The sequence below is a fragment of the Lytechinus variegatus genome, chromosome 11 (genome assembly GCF_018143015.1).
Source record: "Lytechinus variegatus isolate NC3 chromosome 11, Lvar_3.0, whole genome shotgun sequence".
In the NCBI taxonomy this organism is placed as follows: Eukaryota; Metazoa; Echinodermata; class Echinoidea; order Temnopleuroida; family Toxopneustidae; genus Lytechinus; species Lytechinus variegatus.
In genome coordinates, this window is record NC_054750.1 from 3,065,158 (window position 1) to 3,087,471 (window position 22,314).

The 22,314-nt window shown below is 36.3% G+C and overlaps 1 protein-coding gene across 1 annotated transcript in view; it reads left to right on the top strand.

Moving 5' to 3' along the window:
- Window positions 1-22,314, top strand: part of LOC121424568 (zinc finger protein GLIS3-like) — an 80,194-nt gene that overhangs the window by 13,957 nt on the left and 43,923 nt on the right. Inside the window, exons 2-3 of the mRNA XM_041620296.1 lie at window positions 4,509-6,223; window positions 20,776-20,937. Coding sequence (XP_041476230.1) covers window positions 4,509-6,223; window positions 20,776-20,937 — 1,877 coding nt within the window. The remainder of the gene's footprint in view (window positions 1-4,508; window positions 6,224-20,775; window positions 20,938-22,314) is intronic.

Sequence of the window (22,314 nt, forward strand, 5' to 3'; positions counted from 1 at the left end):
CACCAAACAAGCTAATCAAGAGGATCGAAAAAATGGAGTCAAAACTTTCGGGGGAAATGTCTTCACTAAAAACTGATATTCAGCGGCTGCAGAGCACGGTGAACAATCTTACGGAACTTATTGAGGGTCGGGAGGACCAGCAAAGACTGTATATTGAGCACATCCAAGATAATTTAACCTTAGGTGTGAACCACATCGCGACTCTTGTTGGAAAACAAAAGGAGAAGATTCACAAAGCAACATCCATTCTAAATGAACTCTTAACGGATGGAAGATGATTGACTCAATTTTATTTACCATACCTTTTGCAACAGTAGATTTGGAAATGTCATTGTACGATATAAGTTTTTTGTTCTCTCTCTCTCTCTCTCCTATTCTCTTCCAGATCTACACTTGCTTCCCTTTTTTACAGTCTACTCCGCTCTCGGCTTTCTACCTTTTCTCTTCTTTCATTGCTCACCCTGCTTGATTCTTCTTCAATGTGTAAAGTCATAATTCACAAATAATGTTTCTGAATGAATTGACACCTGGATGTTATTTTAATTTTCGTGTCGTTTTGTTATCATGAATTTCTATTCTGCTATCAGTATAAATTCTTATGCAGTTTATTTCATGTTGATCACATTAATGTGTTTATTTGTTGCTATTCTTACGATTGCAACATTGGAGATGATCGCTTTTGTTGTTGAATCACAACCACAACCCACGTGCCTTTATCCTAATCTGTATATTCCTTATTTATGTCAGTTTTGTGTATTTATGTAACAATATGGTTCCATTTGAGATTTAAGGGACGTATAATCTAATTTCTACCACGATATGTTATTGTTATGTTACTGGTAGGTCTGCAAGGCAATTGTTGTTGAACAAATTCTCCTTTTCTTTACTCTCTCTCTCTCCAGTAGCCACTCCTTGGTTTTCTTTGGCTAATATTCATGCCTGTATCTACCTTTTCCTTTTCACTCTATTCTGTCATCTTCGCACTATATTTTTCTTTTTCCTTTTGAATATGAAATGTTGTATCGCTTGTATACAGTAGGAAGAAAACAAAAGGAGAGAAAGCATTAGGCGTATGTACTTTCTATTATTTTGTTCATGATTTTTTATTGTCTGTGTTGTAATTTTGTTCATAAATGTTACGTTGTTAAATTCTACCAAAAGCATATCTGCTCAATGTCAAATATTTTCTAGTTCTATGTCATCGTCCAGTTTTACGTTGTACTGATATTTTAAAGTCTTTTGGTGTACTTTTGAGATTATTTGGTGATTCGATTTGCTGACTATCAGAGTTTGCTCATAGATGTTTGTTCTTTTTTTTCTGATCACAGGGAAATTGAGAATATACAGTAGTGCCACACATGTCATATTATTTCCATGTAGGGAACAGTTTTTGCTGGTTATTTTATGTGTCTAGCCTTCATTGGGGATCACTGCGTGCTCTCCCGAGACCCTTTCCTCCTTTTCTCCTCAGTTTTCCTTTCTCCTTTCTCTAACACTCATGCAACTTTCCAATTTCTCATTTAAATTGTTGTTCTTGGGTCCGGTTCTCTTTTTTTTAATATATATATTTTTTTTGTCACTTGCTACATTTTGATTGTCAATACTAAATAATTGTCAGAGTTTGCTACGCCGCCTGTTTGTATACTTGTGTTTATAATGTTATCATGTTCAGTTATTTCTATGTATGATCTATTATGCCCAATATATTTTTTATTCTTGCTGTTTTCCTTCTTCCTATCCCTTTTCTTCATCTTAATTCGTCCTTCTCTCTCTTTTTCTCTCGCTCTTTCCCTTCTCTATTGTATTCCCATTTCATCGCTGGGGACAGCGATATCTTCCGTGGGGGGAGAATAGTGTCACGCATTTTGGTTGATGTTCGATATTCTCTTATCATGTTTATGTATATATTCCATTATTATGCGTTAATTAGTACTGATTATTATATTAAATTGTATTATACTCATTTATGTAATGAATGTCTTGCTAAGATCAATTGTGAATGTCACTTTCAACTTGCCCAGTAACCAGCACACAGCCAAGCCCTCTCTTGTACTGTAACTTGCTCAGGGTCAAACTCTTCTGGTCTGTCCACTCTGTATTCTATTTGGCTTGCCTTCGTCTTTCAGAAATGCGAACAGTGCATCTCCCTTCTTTACGACCTTGCATCTACTTTCAGATAGTTTTACTCTCCTCACTTTCTCTTTCTAGTGACTTTCAACCCTCGTTCCTCACTCTCTCTTCCCAGTGACTTTCAACTCTTGTTCCTCGCTTTCTCTTTCCAGTGACTTTCAACCCTCCTCACTTACCCTTCCAGTAACTTTCATCCCTCCTCTCTTTCCCTTTCCAGTGACTTTCAAACCTGTGTAATTCCCTTTAACCTTGCGACTACTTTCAGAAACTCGTTCTTGTTTATTACCTTGGCTACACATTTATGTTCAGTAACTCCCTCCGCTCTCTCTCTCCTCACTTCGACTTTGCCCTGCCCTTCAGACTTCTCTCCCTCTACTCCTAATGTCCAAACTCCTAGTTTAACCTTGTGGTCAGTGTATTGGTCGTTATGTGCTTATTCTATTACTTGACTTTATCCTATCCTTGTTTGGAATGATTTATCCTCTCTCTCCCTCCCCTCTCTGAATCTGGGTTTTCGCTGTGTGCTGGGGATGACCTTCATGCTATGTCCAGAAAGTGTATATAAGCGAGCAGCATCTCAGTCAAGTTTAGTTCTTAGCTAGTTTTAGGTTTTTAGTTCTTAGTTTTAGTTTTGGAGTTAAGAGTTTTACTTCAGAGTTTCCTTCATGATTCCAGTCGTATGTATACTTCAGAATTATCACAAGTAAAATTCTTATGATCGTTCCAGCATCGTTCGACGTTATCTCAGTTATCATATTCAATGTATCGCTGGAGTTTGTTTAATTGTCATCATCACATACTCTGTTGCACCTTCATTAAGTTTTGAGAAGTAATAAACTACTGAACTTTAATTTCCTGTGTAATGACTGTTATTCGCTTCAACTGTGTTATTTAAGCTCTGGCCATCCTCGACATTTATTTTAGACTCTTATAGCGAGACTCGTAGGACAAACCGAGCCGTCGTTACAATATTGTCAAAATTATGTTCCACATACTTAGGATGTTTCTTTCCAATTAGTAGAAAAGTATTTCAAGTTATTCAGATATGTTGTACTTTTTCACACCGTACAAGGTGTGTCACGATAAACATACATGTAATCATTATCCGGAGTTTGCAAAATAAAGAAGAAAATATGATTTGAGATTATGTAACATATTTTTCCTTAGAGAAAACACATATGCACAAAACAGGGGCATGCACCTAGGAGAGATTCATTTTTTCCCTTAAGCATTGCCTGAATTTAAAATGTTGGAAAAATGAAGAGATATGAAAATTGAGATGAGAAAAGATATTTCAAAGATTTAACAATATATATAAAGAGAAGAACAAATACTCGTGGATGGGGTTGATATTTGTTATCAAGTTGTCTAAATTTGGCATTACATTCAACAAAAATAGTTATTCACTGTTAAAATAAATTATTCATTCAAAGTTTATTGGAGCTTTAAACATGCAGCATTAAAACAGTTTTAAGGCTGTGATATTAAACTTGATTGGAATTTTTTTTTTTACATCAGATATTCCTTATCCCGTGAATGAGGAAGTCACATTGACTTTGAGCTTTGTAATTTGAAGAGAAGTTTTGTGGTGATAATGAAGTCAATGGGCAGAATGTACAGGAAGGCTCTTTTCACTAAAAAGCACCTGCCATCCACCTTCTTTCTAATTCCATTTTTCTCCACTGACCTTATTTCTTCTTCTTCATATTCTTTCTCTTTCTTATTATTTCCCTTTTCTCTCTTGTGTTTGACAACATTTTAACTGCCAACCACCACTAAATGGGAAATAAAATGTGCTACGAAGGAGTGAATAGCTATTCCTCTTCAAAAATGTATTTTTTTGAAGTATATCCCTTTCTTCTGACATTTTATTGTAATGGATTGTAATATGCTCTTTGATGATTTAATAATAACAATATTTACATTTATATAGTGCTTAATACTTTGTTTATATTAAGCCCTTTAATACATTGCAATTATTTTTACTCTGGAACTAAGCATTTTTAAACCAAATAATGAATTTTGATAATGATTTTTATAATTAATGAATTTAAAACCCACTTTGCCATGGCATCAATAATCATTGTGTATTGCTGAGATATGAATATCATACCTATGAATGAAGTCCTTTATGAATTGCTCACATACCTTTACCATTATACAAAGCATTTCTTGATCTTTGATCTTGATATCTTCAGATCCGGATTGATAAGACAATTCATAATTGTATTGACTCTTAGATAAGACACTCTTATAAACATTTGAGAATAATGTGGACTCTTGGTGTGGACTTTGCTCAGAAATATGATGTATGTCAGAAGTAGTTTGGTTGTTGATTCTGATATGTTCATCTCTTTGACTGCCTTTTTATGTTGCAGATGGACGATATGGCGGTATGGAAGTGGTCATCACCAATGCTAATGATGCCCAGTCGATGCCCAGCCCAGCTGCACCAGGTACCACCATCAGACAGAACCGCTTCCGCCAGCCAGGAAACCACCAGAACCAGCAGCAGGGCTTCAACAATACAACTCATCATCGGCAGGGCACGTCTGAGAGGAGCATGTCACCAACGGCGAGTGATATCTCCAGTATCCGCTTTACACCTCGGAATCCTGGGCAGGAAGGACACCATCCCCCTACCAGCGCATCCAGTGACAGACACCATCTCCTTGACGTGAAGCAGGAATGGGGCAGCAATCGTCAAGGACATAGTGGTGGGCCAGGATCTCAGGCAGGAAGTGACGTTGCTGACCAGACTCTGATGCCACCAGGTTCAGCCATGTCTCATTACGCCAGCAGCTTCAACTCCCTCTCCCCATTCCCCATCGAAATCTCACCATCAGGTTCTAGTTTTGCAAGTCCCCGACATTCTGCGAGGTCGTACTCTGCCTGGGGTTCAAGGAAGCGGGCTCTGTCTCTGTCTCCCCTTTCTGCTGAAGGCATAGATCTGAACTCTTTAATCCGTACTAGTCCGACATCCCTGGTGGCTTATATCAACAGTTCAAGAGGGTCATCTGCTTCAATATCACCGTTCCAGGTTTTTCCGGGAGGCGATTATGGTCACTTGTCTGCCCGCAATAGCAGCAGTCCCATGTCACAGGTATCTTCACTTGGGATCACCCAAGTGTCTGCAGCTGGATCTGTGAATGGAGACAAGATGCCTCCTCCTTATCAACAGCCAAAGCAGGTGCCACAGCAGTATGCAGCCACAGACCCACAGATCGTGACGCAGCAGATGCAAGCCATGGAAAGCACAAATACCATGACCAATGGAACAGGGATGAACAGTCAATTGATTGTGCAGCCACAGGAGGAAGCTCTGCAAGAATTTGCGAACAACTTCCCCCAATACCAGGTGTACAAACAGGAGCCTATCGAGCAAGGCTTCAACCAATCCTCAGGCTTTTCGCAAGGGCAGGAATATCCTCAAGGACAGTTCCAACCTAGTGCGGAACAACCTCACCAAGTGCCGCCCCAGCACCCGCACCCACCACAAGCCTTGCCTCAGCATTCCCCTCACGCACCGCAGAGCCACCCCCAGCAAAGTCCATCCTTCTCTCAAAACCAACCCTACTCCACTTCTCAGACATACCAACAGAACCCCACCTTCACCCAGCCTTCCACCTACCCACCCAACAACTATCCTCCCATCCAGGGCAACTACAACCCTCCCATCCCCGGTCAGTATGCATCTGCACCAGGACACCTCCCATCCATGACCACCCACCCACTCCCGGCCAACATGCCCCCTCCTCCACCTTACCATGCCCAGCACTATGAGTCCAGCGCCAACCACTCGCCCCCCATCATCAACACCAACCCCCATGGTTCCCCCATCTCCACTTCCACCCCCAAACTCGGCTTGGAGGTGGAGGAGAAGATATGCAGGTGGATCGACTGCAACGCATTCTTTGAGGAGCAAGAAGAACTTGTCAGGCACATAGAGAAGGTGCATATCGACCAGAGGAAAGGGGAAGATTTCACTTGCTTCTGGCAGGGATGCACAAGACGCTTCAAGCCTTTCAACGCTCGCTACAAGCTTCTCATTCATATGCGTGTACATTCAGGAGAAAAACCAAATAAATGCACAGTGAGTAGACACTTCAACTAATTAACCTCGTCTTTAAATGAAATTGATATTTTATATACTGATTACAAGTCTTCACATGGCACAATACTGTATATTATACTCTCTTGAAAAATAAGATATTATTTAGATCAGGAAATTATTTAACTTCTCAAATTTGATTAGCATTTCTTGTAATTATAAAGCTGCCAATTATGTTCTGTGTAGTCCTACTTAAAGAAATTGCTGCACGATGGAAGTTTTCATTGTGGCAATTGAAAAATGTGTAATACACAGGTATCTGTTTGAACATATCATATAGTCTGTGATAAGGTTCATCTTTGTTCAGAATATTGATTCATTTAGGAAGCCGTCTTCTTAATCAATTTTTATACCACCTGTCACAGTCTTAAATGAATAACTGCCTCCAAAAAGGTAAATTATCATTTGTTATAAAGCAGCAGATATTGTTATACTTTGCTTCTATAAGCTTTGTTTCTTAAAACAAAATACTCAAAAGGAGGACAAATTCAAATAGGAAAGAAATATGATGTCTAAACAATCATACTTTCATTGTAATTTTGGGAAAAACACTAACACTTCTCTCAATAATTCTTAGCTTATGTGCCATTTTAAGGTCAAACATCCAAATGAAAAAATGAAGACTTAGTTACATGTAGAACCAAGTTACCAATTTAAGCAAGTTGAATTTTTAGTGTACTTATGCAAATTACGTTTCCCAAGAAGTAATTTTTTTTGCACTTTAAACACTGCGACACCTTACCAAATGAAACAGCTTTTCATGTTTTGCATGAAATGGGGCCAGGTAACTTTTGAAATAAGAAATTGTGTTCTCTTTTTAAAGAAATTGTGCTCTTTTTTAAAGAAATTGTGTTCTTTTTTTAAAAGAAATCGTGTGCTTTTTAGGTTTCATTCTTTATAGAGGAACCATTTAGAAACTGCAAACAACTTCTTGTTGTTTTCATGAATGTTTCAAATTATATTTCCTCCATGCATTTCTGATGGTTAAGAAACAAAATCGATGCTACAATCACTAAGTCAGCACATACGATCACAGAGTCAACTTTTTTCTTCAGTCATAATAAGTGGACGACTTTACAGGGCTTTTCTGCGGAAATCATAAAAATTCAGCTGATCTTAATATCTGTGCACCATCTCTCCAGGGTCCTTACCTTCTTGCACCATCTGTTCAAATGCTCAGATATGACAGAAATAGAAATTCCTCAAAAGATGAAAACTATTTTAATTCTTTCTGGAATCTGAGCTGTCTTGTCCTTCTATTCATTCACTGCTTGTCAGTTTATCACCTTCCCATAAATCGACTGCCCTTTTTTGGCGCCAATGCCCGATGGGGTGTGCAAGTTTGCAATTTGCAATCTCCCCTGCTCTGCTAAAAAAACATATATGTATTTCAAAGAGAATTACTGTTAGGACCACAAATACAAGTTTAATTTTTGAAAATTAATGTTGATACGTTATAATCTCAAATTTTCTGCTTCATGCAGATTTCCTTTAATATAGTGAAATAGTCTTAAATACAAATGCTATCTATATCAATAAAATGAATTTATTTCTTTATGGAGATTTGCTTCAATAAAGTGAATTAAAGGGTCCTTACAATAGCTAGAAATCAATCAAATAAAATACATTTGAGTTAGATTTAATATTTTTTCAGTACAGGGCTCCATAACATAGAGCTTAATGATATGTTGTGAGGCTATTTTTGTGATTGATTGCATCGAGTGATAAATCATAAAACCTGCCCCATGATCAATTGCCAAGCTTTCTGCGACTGGGTCTGTCTTTGAATTATGTAAACCATGGTCCTGAAGAGGTTCAATGGTTAGAAGCTTTAGATCCGTGACTTTGACCTTTGCCCTCTCATTCTGAAACTGGGTCAGCGCTAGACCAGTCCTTGTGTGATGTCATCAGGTTTTAGACCTTGACCCTGAGTCCACCTAGACCCTGAGTCCGCCTAGCATGCACCTGTCCAGAAATCTTTTATCATGACAGTCTTTCTCCAGCATCTGTACAGACACAGAATGTGTGTGACACGCCACTCCAAAACCAACAATAAGTTGCCAGGGAATGTTCTCTGTAAATAGCCAAAACAGAGATATGGCCTCCCAAAAAGTAAATTTTTTTAGAAAATATGCTTACATGAAAGGGTAACTCTTCATCTTCATAATGCCATAATTTAAAGATGAAAAATTGAATAATTGGCGAGATACCTGAGTTTTTCTGAACTGCTTGAAAGTTTCACAGTGAATGCACCTCATGAAGATATATAACCCCAAACTTCAATCCTTGTTTTCTCCTTGTTGAAGCTCTCACTAAATTTCTTCTTCATTCAACCAAGAACTTGTATGGGTTAATCAATTTGCCAAGTTATATATAATTTTTAAACTCAGGATGTGCTCTTTTTAGCTAAATGAAAAAAAAAAATATTTTGGGTGACTTCATGTCTCACTGAGCTTTGTGGCCTTATTTCCCCAGCCATTCAGCCACAAGTTTTACACATACGCATCAAACATGACTGATACCATGGCATAAATTTTACATAGGCCTGCGTGATCCTTGGGCCTTTTGTTAGATCACAGAAGATGTACTCCAACTGGGCCCCTGAACTTGGCCTTTTCCACACCCATTGCACCCCTCCTCCAGGTATGCGAAAAATAATAAAGCATCTGGAACTGGAAGAAGAAGATGGCGGTGGTAATGAAAAAATGACTTCTGGGTGAGGAGAGATGAGCAAGGACACATGGGATTGAAAGTGTGAAGACAAATAAAGATGTTGTCTTGTCTTATCAGATGTCTCTTACCTTGACCTTGCGACCTGTGACCCCTGACCCAAGATGTCACATTTATATTATTTTCTTCTCTTGTGCATCCCCCATACTCTTCCTCCTCCTTATCCTACCGGTAGGGAGTTAGAGGTGCGCTCTTGGGACTTGGGAGGTTGTCTAGAATCATGCTTCTGGAAACTGTGAGGAGAATAGTGGCATCCGGAATCCTCCCATGCATGCCATTAAAGGGGAAGTTCACCCTGAAGAAAACTTTGTTGTAAAAATAGGAGAAAAAATAGTAAAAATATTGGTGAAGGTTTGAGGAAAATCCATTAAAGAGTAAGAAAGTTATTAGAGTTCAAAGTTTTGGATTTGTGACGTCATAAACGAGCAGCTGCCCCATGTGTTATGTAATATAAAATGCATGAATTTCAAATTTTGCATAGTTCCTGATGACTTAATTTTGTTTTCTATTCATGATCGGGTGTGAAATGATTTGTCTATTGATATACAAAAGGTACAGTGAAAACCATTTTCAATTTTCTGAGAAAATGACATTTCATTGATTTTATACCATTCGCTATGTAGTAATGCTGCTCGCATATGACGTCACAAATCAAATAATTGAAATTCTAATAACTTTTTTATTATTTGATGAATTTTTCTCAAACCTTCAGCAATATTTTTTATTATTTTTTCTGCTATTTTTACAATAAACTTTTTGTCAGGGTGAACTTCCCCTTTAAGGTGTTTGAATCAAATTTCTTTTATTTTTTTAATGTCAAGGACTATCTAATCCAACTACAGATGCAAAGACTACCATACTGCAAAAACCGTCATACTATATCTAATTTTTCATCTTCCATTTGGCTAGGAAGCTAGTATACATTTACAAGAGTAAATATAAAAAAATACATATTTTTAATAGGTTTTATGTTAATTTGTTGACATAGGCTATTACTTGTAGTACCTGCATGGAAGGTTGTCGTTTAATGATGATAACAGTAATATGCAACATTTAGTCTGTGGGGCCTCTAGTACTTTTTTTCTAAGCACATTCATTTCATTTTAAATTCATTCTCAAAATGCAATGAAATTGACAGGAAAAGAACATGAAACATAATTCATATTTAGATGTAAAACAGATCAATGTATCTTATTCTGACAGAAATAAATTATGTTTAAGTACTGATACAGATATAACAAATGAAATATAAAAGGAATGGTAATATCCAATTGTACAAATCAATTGCATGTCACACATTTTCAGAAAATTCAATGAATCAGCATGTACCACATATCATCTGATTTGCTTGGTCTTTATTCATTTCAGGTTTACAATTTCAATTTCAATTCAATTCAATTTCAATTTATTTTCTCATAAAAATCCATACAAAAACACAACATATACAAAGCATCGTATTAACAAAATAGAAAAACAACAACAACAAATAGAAATTAACATTGGATTGAATATGAGAGGGACAGCAAGAAAGGAACGAGCCTTGTGATTAGCTGACCCTATAACATAATAATCATACAAAGACTTTATTAGCAAAGAAAAAAAAATCACTAAACTACAACATAAAAAGGGGGGGGGGATTGCCTAATATGCCTAAATTAAATTTATACAAACAAACTTTATGAATAACTATTTAAAATAATTTGCCTTGATTTTGACTGAAAAACATTTAATGAAACTGATTGCCTGATATCTACATCATATTTACACAAAAATTTCAAAACAAAAACATCGATAATTTACCTAACTTGTTTCACTGGTCCTCTTGCAACCTATGTTGGAATTCTTACCTTAATTCTTCTGCAATCCATGACCTTACCCTTAGCTGAGAACGAAATGCGGCGTTGCTGACACATGTATTTAAATCATGAATCACTCCAGATTTTGCCACAAGTTCAAGTCAACTACATCACTTGGCAAAGAGGAAAGAAATTCCCCAAGGGTGCAAATATTTTTGTCTGATGAAAGCAACATATATTTCTCCCTTCTGCATTTGCTGGTCTTTTTTTAAGGGATGGGGAGCCTGGGGAGCTGGAAAGGTTACTCAGAGGTGTGAGTTTTTCTTGCAGTTTTATAATTTTTTGAAAATATTTGGAAAAAAGGAGTCAAGATTGGGTCATATTTTATTATGAGTGCACCAAGAGTTGGGGTGTGAATTTATAGAGTATGTTTGACCCGAAGCAGAGAGACAGGCCTGGCGTTAGCTCTGGGAGGAGAATTGAGTGTTTTTCCCCCAAGAGGTCGTTTATTTGCTGATTTGAATTGCTGATTTATGTTGCATTAACGTCAATTATTTAAAGACTTGAAGGTAGAATGTGACATTTTAAAATACACGTTGAAAGACATAGATTGTGGAAAATGGTGATATCTTTGGCTGTTATCACATCAAGTACTTTAAAATGGTGTCTGATGTGTGCCTTTCCCAGTGTTTTTATGAATTGTAATTTTCTTTGATAATTAATTGCAATAATAATAATGTGCATTAATTATACCATGTATTATCACTTACCAGACATAATATTTCTTAAACCTGTGAAAAAATATATATGTCAGGGGAAGAAAATGATATTTTAATCTGCTACATTGGATAAGCTTTAACATGTCAGTTAATGGGGATTTCACAGGACTCTTTAATTTTGAGGGGTTGTTCACACAGATTTAAGCATGACTTGGAGTTGCACTTAAATGCCGACGTGCATATTATATGTAGGCCTTACTTGCAATCTGATTGATGGATAGTGCATATTCTCTGATCGGGAAATTTACCCCGATCAGAAAATACCAGGTATTTTGGTAATGTGAAAGCAAACTATGCGTAATTAAAGAAAATACCCGCTAAATAGTAGGTACTTGGCGAAGTTACGAGAACTACGCAGGTATTTTTGGCAATGTGAAAGCAATTTACGGGAACTTTTAGCCCAGCGTGTCGTTAGCGCGGGCGCCGTGGGAGGCTGCTGGGCTAGTGATTTTGAATCTCGTGCCTTGCCTGCTTATCGCGCCTTGCCTGCTTATCAGACCATACTGCGCATGCTCATAACTTCGGGAACTTATCCCAAAGCGGGTATGTTTCGGGGCGGTGTGAATGCAGGAATAATTAATGGGTATTTTTTAGCCTAAAAAAGTTCTTGTAATTTAGCAGGGATTCTTATGATCGATTGAAACCACCTTCTAGGTCACACTTAAATCTTTGTGTAACACCCCCCAGGTCTCTTTGGGCAATATCACCCCAAGCTCCTGTGTGATTTTGTCCCTGATACATGTAGTCATCAAGCACGAGCCATTAAAAATTAAAATTTATGGAGTTAGTTTTGCAAGACAAAGCAAGAGCTGCTTATATGTGTCATCACAAATTAAAAGCTATTAGAAATTCATAGCTCTTTATATTTTTTAGGAGGTTCAATTAATTCTCATTGATATGTTTTCCATTTCCTGATAAAACCAACCTGAAAAAACCAATCGTGGTCGACTTTCTCCTTAAAAACCAAAAAAGTCCAAAGATTATTATCTATGGAGAGCTGATTGTTAACGTAATATTTCACATTATTTGATCATTTGCATTTTACACATTTAAAGTATAATTAAACCTGTATGATCTTTAAGCTACACATTTTCATCTTAATGAAAAGGAGGGCTTTTATTATAAACAATTTTTTTTCTTATTAAAAACAAACCAAGAAAACCTCGGCAATAATCAGATGCAAACAATCAAAGTCGTGATAAGGCATCACTTCCAATTCTCTTTCCGAGCAGGATGCATTCCATATTCCTCTTAAAATGACTGGGATATCCCTGAATATTTGATTTCTCTGCGGTCTCTTAATCACTTTTAAGTAGAATTTGTAGCGCATGATTGGGGGCTTGGATCGGGAACAGTGGGGACCCCTCTTCGGATTTGGCCACAAAAGTTCACCCCTGTCATGTTCAATTTGAAGATAATGAGTGGCAAAAATGCAATTCCACTGATTTATACCTATCGTTATGCTGTGCAAATGCATTAATTCTCGAGTTGGGGGTTCGACCTTTATGGTGGAGAGAAGTGCAGAATTTCTATATTTTTGACATATATTCTTTCTGATATATTATTGGTTTAATGGTTTATTCAATTGACATGCATTGCAGTAAAAAAAAAATGAATTACACATTTCAACATACATGGTTAAATAATTTATACATACGAACACATGAAACTTTATCATATGGAGGCCTATACTATTGACAGTCAATATTCTGTATTCTTGCAGCAACTGTAATTTACCAGTACTCATTTTATAGATTAAAAGTTAATCAACTTGGCTAATGGACAAAATAGATTGATGTCTCTGTTATGATGGCAAGTATTCTTGTTTTAAAATGCTTGTTTAGTTGTTTTGTGCTATCATCTATTCAGAATTCATACAGCAGCATTATTACAGTACTGCTTTTAGTCTCAAACATACAAAAAGCATGCAAGCCTGTGCTGCACTCGACCCAGGTGAGGTGAATGGGTACCCGGCAGGATTAATTCCTTGAATGCATGAGCGCTGAGAGGCAGCTCGAGCTAAAGCCGGGGTAATAATAATAATAACGATGCGCCTCGGAATAGAATATTTCTAAATAGATGGCGCTATATAAATGCCTATTATTATTAGTGACCAATTGCATACAGAGATCAATGCAACCAGTGATGAAAAGTTTTCCTAGGATCAACAGTTATGCGTTGTGTTACTGGGTCTTGGCCACAGTCATCCCTTGTGTTCTTTGAGCTAATAGAATCCTTTCATGTCACCTTCATTTCTCCCAGAGAACAACACACCAATCAATTTTTAAAGATCAAGTCCAACCCAGAAAAAATGTTGATGTGAATCAGTATAGAAAAATCAAACAAGCATAACACTGAAAATTTCATCAAAATCGGATGTAAAATAAGAAAGTTATAACATGTAAAAGTTTCGCTTATTTTTTAACAAAACAGTTTACCCACACAACTCAGTGACATGCAAATGCGAGAATGGATGATGTCCCTTAATATTTCTTTGTTATTTTTATTGTTTGAATTATACAATATTTCAAGTTTTATAGATTTTGACAATAAGGACTCTCTTGATTGAACCACAGAATGTTAAAGCAAAAGTATTTACACATGTTCAAGGAGGAATAAAACTTTGTTTCACAGGAAAATGAGGAGAAAATTAGAATATTTCATACAATGAATTATAACAATAGTGATTGGGAGACATCATCAGTCACCTCATTTGCGCACTGAACAGGATATGCATATCACTGTTTTGTAAAATTAAGCAAAAGTTTAAAATCTCATTACTTTCTTATTTGACATCCGATTTTGATGAAATTTTCAGTGTTGTGCTAGTTGATTTTTCTCTTTTAATTTAAATCAACTTTTTCTTGGGGTGGACTTATCCTTTAAAGTAAACTTACTCCATTTTGGAGGTAGAAATGACCTTTACCAATGAAATACCTGCTGTGAACCAAAATTAGAATAACCGTCAAGAGATCAAGTTTTCTGAGCGAGTCTTGGGCCAGAAAAAAGCGGGATGTCATTGGTTGGGTCGCGCCTAGGTCAGGAGGTGCGTCATTGGATGGTGGATTATGTTCCATTGTCTTGGATGGACTTTGAGATAAAAACTAAAGCTGCATTTTCTTTGGAACCTAGTTTGTAATTTCACTCTGTAGCAGGGAGGGTATTTCAAATTTAAAGGGTTTAAAGCCTGACTTTAAATCATGAGCTAAAGATTTTTTAATTTGTTTTATTGAAACAAAACTTAAATGAGAAAAATACTGTAGCAGGAGGAGATATGTCTTACTATGAGTATGAGGCCTGTGCACTTTTCCATCTCAAAAATGCTTTTTGTAATTCTTTTACTCTATATTTTGAAATTATGAGGATGATCATGATATATTTAGGTCTTGTTTTAATTCTTACACTTAATGATTTTTTTTCTGTAGATTTTTGTATTATGAGAATGTTACATGAATTTATGCTTTTTGTAATTCTTAAACTTCATGAATTTTTTCTATAGACTTTGGAATTATGAAGATGATATTCCATTTTGCAGAGATGCTATTGAAAAAATCTTTTCTACAGGGCTGATATCAATTTTTGCAATTCTCATATTGTAAATTTTGTACAGGTTTAGGAAAATATAGAGGTGTGTTATGGTCAATTTGCGGAATTGCTATGTCAGAGAATATATCTATTCCATGTCTTCAGTTGCTTACTTATATGGCTGAAAAACAGATGGCCCAATATTTTGACTGGGTGTTTATCTCTGGCATATTTTGACACTTTATGCTCATACAGAGCAACATGATCTGAAGAGTCAGTGACCGACAACATCATGAGGTCAAAGGTCAACGTCAGGATGATTCCAATTTCACTTGATCGTCATGTGGAACAATGAAGATGAGCTTGTTTGTTTCAATTCCAATGACGCACATGCGTGTAGCCCGACACCCAACAAGTTCTTTCTTAAGAACCTGGATGAAATATACAGACAGTGGAATGTCAGCTTGCTTTACTCTGAAGAATTTGAGAGGAGAGAAAGGTGATGCCAAATTTGTTTCAGATTGTGTATATTGCATTAATGATAATTCACTGTTTTTCCGGGCGGGGGGTTTTCTTGCCAATTTCACAAATCATTTCCAAAATTTCCAGTTTTAAAAATGCAAAATGTACAAAAAGGGGAAGTTCACCCTAATGAAAAACTTGTAAAAATACAGAAAAAAATGATTAGTAGGATTGGTGACGGCACTCTCACATTTTCCCTAGGGCAGCTGTACGGCGAGTCAAAAACAGCCGTTTTAACATGTTATGTACCAGCTACATGTAGGTGTTTTGAATGAAAATAAATAAACCGGCCTAAGGCCACTGGAGAGGAATGTGACTGCAACATGAAGGTTTGAGGAAATCCATTAATGATTAAGAAATTTATTTGAATTTCAAGATCATGATTTGTGACTTTATATACGACGACGGCTGCCCCATATGTTATGCAATAATGAATGCATGAATTCCAATTATTTAATGATTCGTAATGACTGAAAATTTTCTTCGTAAAGTGGGGTGTGAAATTTGTCTTCTGATATACTAAATGTACAATAAAACCTACTTTCAATCTGAAAAGAAAAAGACATTTCAGTGATATATTTAATTCACAATACATGGGAAGCTGCTTAAATATGACATCACAAATAAAAAAAGTTAATTTTCTGTCAACTTCTTCAATCTTTGATGGATTTTCTTCAATACTTCATTATTTTTTTGTCTGCTTTTTTTTTACAATAAACTTTTTGTTAGGGTGAACATCCCCTTTAATGTTCTCATCTTGACCGTGATGGGTTTGAAAGAATGAAGATGATGCTTTGAGTTACAGCTTGGCACACCACCCTTGACATTCCGTCATGTTCTCTCGTAAACGGAAGATTAATCTACAGACAGTTTGAAACCACAAATACTGCTGTCTACAGTCGCATTCAAGCAATATTTTTTCCATCCTGAATCGCGGTTTTCAAAGACATTTAGGCAACTTGTCTCTGTAGCTTGTGTCTCATTTTTTTAGCAGGAGTCCCGCTCTAAGAGCGCTATGTGTCTTGGTATTGTTTTGTTTATGATGAAGTTTGAGGATTGGTAATTGTGAAAAGCCACTTGCGGGGTTCCTGTAAGAACGACATGTATCTGGCATTAAAACATGCCTCAATTAAAACATGGTTGTAATAGGGCAGGGTTTTTTTTGTTAAATTGGAATGCAAACATGATGAAGCACTGGGAACATGGCCCATATTCTGAAGTCAGGATATTATTATTATTATTATTATTGTTATTTGTACTGCGCTTTTCCCATTAGGCCCAAAGCGCTTACAATGAATTAATCAAATGTAATGTAAGGCTCCACAGTATTTAAGTAACTGCTTGAATCTGTATACACCAACTAGAGCAACTAGTGACCTAAATTTATGGGGAGCCCAAAAATAAAAAAATCTGTTTATATTGCACATCTTTCATGTTTACTATTTTCTTTTGCTTTCATAATGAAGAAAAATACTGTTTTAGGACTGTTTTGTCACATGATTCTGTAGAACTGGGCACTAAAATTTGCTTGAATGTAGCACTTGATCTAGCTGTCTGTGGTTAGGAATCGTTTTAGGTATTAGGGTTAATTAGATAGATAATCAGAAATTAAAATTGAGAAAGAACCAAAAGAAAAGTTGAAGTGCTTTTTTGAGCATAGCCCTAAAACAAATTCTAATCCACACAAGCCTGCTTATTCCAAAGGTTTCATTCCCCTTTAATCTGTAATTCTTGGGTCACCTGTGCTGTACAGTGGTCTTGAAAGTATGGAGAATCAGTGTTGATGTAAAATCGCTTGAACATAGTTCTTGAATGCATTCTCAGTGTTTTATGCAAATATTTTTACTTGTGATTCAGTGTTATTCTAGCTTTAGAGGAACTTGGCTCTGTCAACTGCAGTAAGGTTTGTAGTGGGTGGTCTTGAAATTAGGACGAATGACTGTTGATGAAAAAACAAACGCTTGAATGCATTCTCAATAGGTGGTTTCAGACCGCCTCGAAGTTCGCCAGTTCCAGGTATTCTCTGATCGGGAAATTTACCCCGATCAGAAAATACCAGGTATTTTGGTAATGTGAAAGCAAACTACGCGTAATTTCCCCGAAAGAAAATACCCGCTAAATAGTAGGTACTTGGCGAAATTACGAGAACTTCTGTGGGGATTTTTGCAAGGTCGCAGGTATTTTGGCGATGTGAAAGCAAATTACAGGAACTTTTAGCCCAGCGTGTCGTTGGGCGCGGCGGCGTGGGTGGCTGCTGGGCTAGTGATTTTGAATCTCGCACCTTGCCTGCTTATCAGACCATACTGCGCATGCTCGTAACTTCGGGAACTTATCCCGAAGGATGTGTTTCGGGGCGGTGTGAATGCAGGAATAATTAACGGGTATTTTTTAGCCTTAAAAAGTTCTCGTAATTTAACGGGGATTCTTGTGATCGAGGCGGTTTGAAACCGCCTATTGCTTCATGCAAGCATCTTGATTTGTGATTCACGTTGATATTTTCGCTTTCAAAAATTGCATGAACGTGCCCAAGGAGTCTTGATGGATGCATGCATGACAGGCATGTTGGCATTTGGTTATCATTCCTCACAAAAGTTCAAGTCATCAGTGTTGTGTAACTAGTCTCAACATTTGTTTGTCTTCCAAATCTGGAGTCTTTAGCAGTAACTCAACCATTTATTTTAACTAGTACATTTTGACAACTTTGTATGCTGTTTGCAAAAAATAAACCCTTTTGAAAACTCTGTGCAACAATTTTTTTACATCGTTTCATACAACTATTTTAAAAATTTGAAATCAATGTTTATACCATTGTTGTCGCTCTTGTTCAAAGCTGAGTACCGGCCTCTACTTGCAGCAAACACTGCTAAAAGTATTCAAAAGCAAAGACAAATGTCACAATATCATGGTAGATCTAGATTTGGTTTATTTACGTAAATAAACCTAAAACTGTGAAGGGAAATTTATGATCAAATCTAAGCTGAAAAAAATGACCACACTGAAACATCACCAACACAGAAAAGCACATGTAGGATAGTTTATTATTAATTCTTGGGAAAAGACCCAACATCTAAATGGAATGCAATGCTTTTTTTTGTCAATTTCTCATCAGCGTTTATTCTTTTTCTGCTATAATTATTTGGCACATATTTATTATTTATACATATAAACACTTTTGGTGGTCATTTTGTTGGATTCTGTTCAAACTCGGTCATAGATTGTTACCACAACTGACATTATTTTATGTTTAAGTAGAACAGTTTAGATCCCACTTCCTATCATATTCCCAAGTGATTATCAAAGAACATTTAATGATGGATACATGTAGACATGAATAGACTGGGAGAAAACATGTGTGAATGTTTTGTGTTCATGTTGCTTTCCAAATCTCTTTTGACCCCTAATGTCACTCCAAGAATGCCTTAATTGGCTCAAATGTCACCCCTTTTTGTCTCATCCCCATTTTTCAAAGAAAGGAGGTAACAAAAGATTTTTGTTCTGCAAAAGATAAAAACTTTCGACTCAGCAAGAGTTTATGTCAGGAACGTACCAGAAGTTTTAAGGGGATGGGAGTATCCAGTTCAATGCAGTTCAAGTTCAGATTTTTCTTTCCTCTGTCATGCGTTCTTTCTGAATCTGTCTGTCCTTTATATCCCACCATCTCTCTCCCTTCCTCTCTCTTTATAAATTTCATTCCCATTCCCAAAATGAATATTTAACTCCCAAGTTTAAAGTCCTAAAAACTCTTTCACCCTTTCCGATGTATTAGCGAGAATAGAGAAAGTGAGGAAAAATAGGTAAAATAAAGGAGACAATACGATAAACTTACAAAGAGAGTGAGAGAGGAGGAAGAAAAATCAGAAGAATATAATGTTGTGTACTCTATAACCCTGATGAAAACCGATCTGCTGTACGTTGCTAGGCAACTATTGACTGCCATCAAATCCCTGTGTTGGCAGGACAATAGGAGACACATTGTTAAATGCCATTTGAGGTGCACATGCACTTTACAGGTTTATCAAGATTCTTTACAAAAGGGCATGCATGCAATGATTACTATGAAGTAAGGATAAGAATATCTCAGAACATTTTTGAAAAGTTAGGCCCTAAGAGTTTTATAATTTCCTTCTCCAGCAAAGAGGATATATCATACTAAAAGTGATATATCCAAATTCAAATAACCTGTTCACATCCACCCATCCCCCTTCCTGGTTTAAAGGGATGGTCCAGGCTGAACGTGTGTATAACTTAATGAATAGAGTATAATTCACTGAGCAAAATGCTGAAATTTTCATCAAAATCGGATAACAAATAACAAAGTTATTGGATTTTAATTTTTAGCAATATTTTGTGAAAACAGTCGTCATGAATATTCAATAGGTGGGCTGATGATGTCATATCTCCACTTGTTCTTTTGTATTTTGTTATATGAAATTAGGTTTGTTCAATTTTTTTCCTCCAAGAACTAGAAAAATTGGATTGACAACTGATTTAGTGAATTAGACATTTATTGCTGCTACTTATTTCATTATGATGGAGACATATTATTCACACAAGTATGAAATAATGAATAAATAGGATTTTATGTAATGAGATAAGAAAACGGAAAGTGGAGCTGTGACATCATCAGCCCACCTAATGAAAATTCATGACAACTATTTTCACAAAATATTGCTAACCTTTAACCTTCAATAACTTTATTGTTTGTTATCCGATTTTGATGAAATTTTTGTCACTTTGCTCAGTGAATTCTACTCTATGTATTAAGATATAAATATGTTTAGCCCGGACCATCCCTTTAAGCCCCACTTTGATTTTTGAGGCGTATGCATCCACTGAGTTGCCTGAATTCTCAAAGATGAAGAATCCGTAGTCTGAATTGCAGTTTGTGCAGATCCACAATTAGATTCATCCCTCTTTCCAAGAACTGGCAAAAAATAAAATGAAATAACATTTAGGTCTTTTAAAGCTTCAATTATAAAAAAAGTATTTCTAAACAAACACTTTCAGAATGTATAATAGTCATACAAAGATCTATTCACTGTATTTTTTGCAGCAGTAACTGGAAATAATGTATTTCACAAACGAAATATTGATCAGGGACATTCATTTGATTACCGGTAATTCAAAGTTTAAATACTGTATTTGGACTTATTCTCTGTCTCCATCTCTTTCTTCCTCACAGTTTGAAGGTTGTAATAAAGCGTTCTCTCGTCTGGAAAACCTCAAGATTCATCTACGTTCTCATACCGGCGAAAAACCCTACCTCTGTCAGCATCCGGGATGCTCCAAAGCCTTCAGCAATTCCTCAGATCGTGCCAAGCATCAGAGAACTCATTTAGATACGGTAAGCTAACTTTACTGTAATATTAATACTATGTAGCATTTATATTTTTCTCTCATGAATTTTTTGAAGAGGTATTATTCTTTTTATGTTAAAATTGATATTTTCAGACTCCTTGTACAGTTTATCTGTTTCTCTGGTGTTTATCAAAGCTCTATTATCTGAAAAATCATTTTCCATGATTATATCGAGTGTAAATTTCAGTCAAGAAAAGGAGGCTTCCCCAAAAATCTTAAAGATAAATTCATCTGTTCTGCCAATATTTGTTTGATGATAGAAAAAAAATTAACAGAAGCGGCTGTTCCATCAATGTCCCCCTTTCAGGATCATTGTGTAATCTTGACCTAGATTGTATTGAAAATCTGTCAATATTGGCACAAAAGGAGTTAGAACGAACAAAATCATTGGAAGATTAGGATCAGATTCTTTTATCTGTCTTTATTCCAGGTTTGAAGTGAGTTATTTAACTTTTGGAAACATTAACAAACTTTTTAAAAAGCGTACCCATTTAGAAGGAGCCTGTCTTGCCTTTTATGATGATGAAAAGACCAAATGAGCCCCTGTGGAGCAAGTGTGTCCTTCTGTTTGCACTCGCCATGCATGATATCTCACTAAAGGCGCTTAATAGCTTGTAATTGAAGCTGTGCAAATAGTGGTCTTCTTTGACGGGGACTGTCGGGGATGAAAAAAAGTCACAAAGTTGACACGTTCTTGGTTGACGACTTCTGTCTATCCTTTATGGTGAGTGAATCCCATTCATTGGGTGCAAAATTGCTCCATCATCCTGTTCATGTCTGTCAACGCTTCTGCACGTCGTCATCTAAAGTTCTGTCATGATGCAGACACCCACACCAGAGAAAAAAATTATATGGGGGCATTTTTGCCCACGAAATGCACATAAGAGCCCTGAAAAAAAGAGTTAAATGTTAAAGCTTTTCCAATGCAGATTAAGGTAGAAGGTTGTGAAATGTAGCCCCAGAAAATGAAAATGATTTATTTTTTTGGCCTGCCCTAACCCACCTGCCATCGTCTTGCTAGTGTTGAGCGTCTTTCCTTCGGATATCGATTGGTCGATGGATGTCAACTTGTCTGTTACTCTTAAGCCCCAGAGAAATCGTTTGAGGGAGAACGTGTATTGTAAATTTACCAACTCTCTTTATCCATACAAGAAGATAATTTATGGTTTTGAAGGCTATTTGATAACATTTATATTATGATTGAATGATAACGGAATATTAAAATATATTCCTTAACAAAACATGTTTTTTATATCAAAAATAAAGTCTGTAAACGATATGACATTAAAAACAAAATTGACCACATTCAAGATTCATGTATTTAGCCATAATCATACTTAGTAAACAAATAATGTACAAAAAC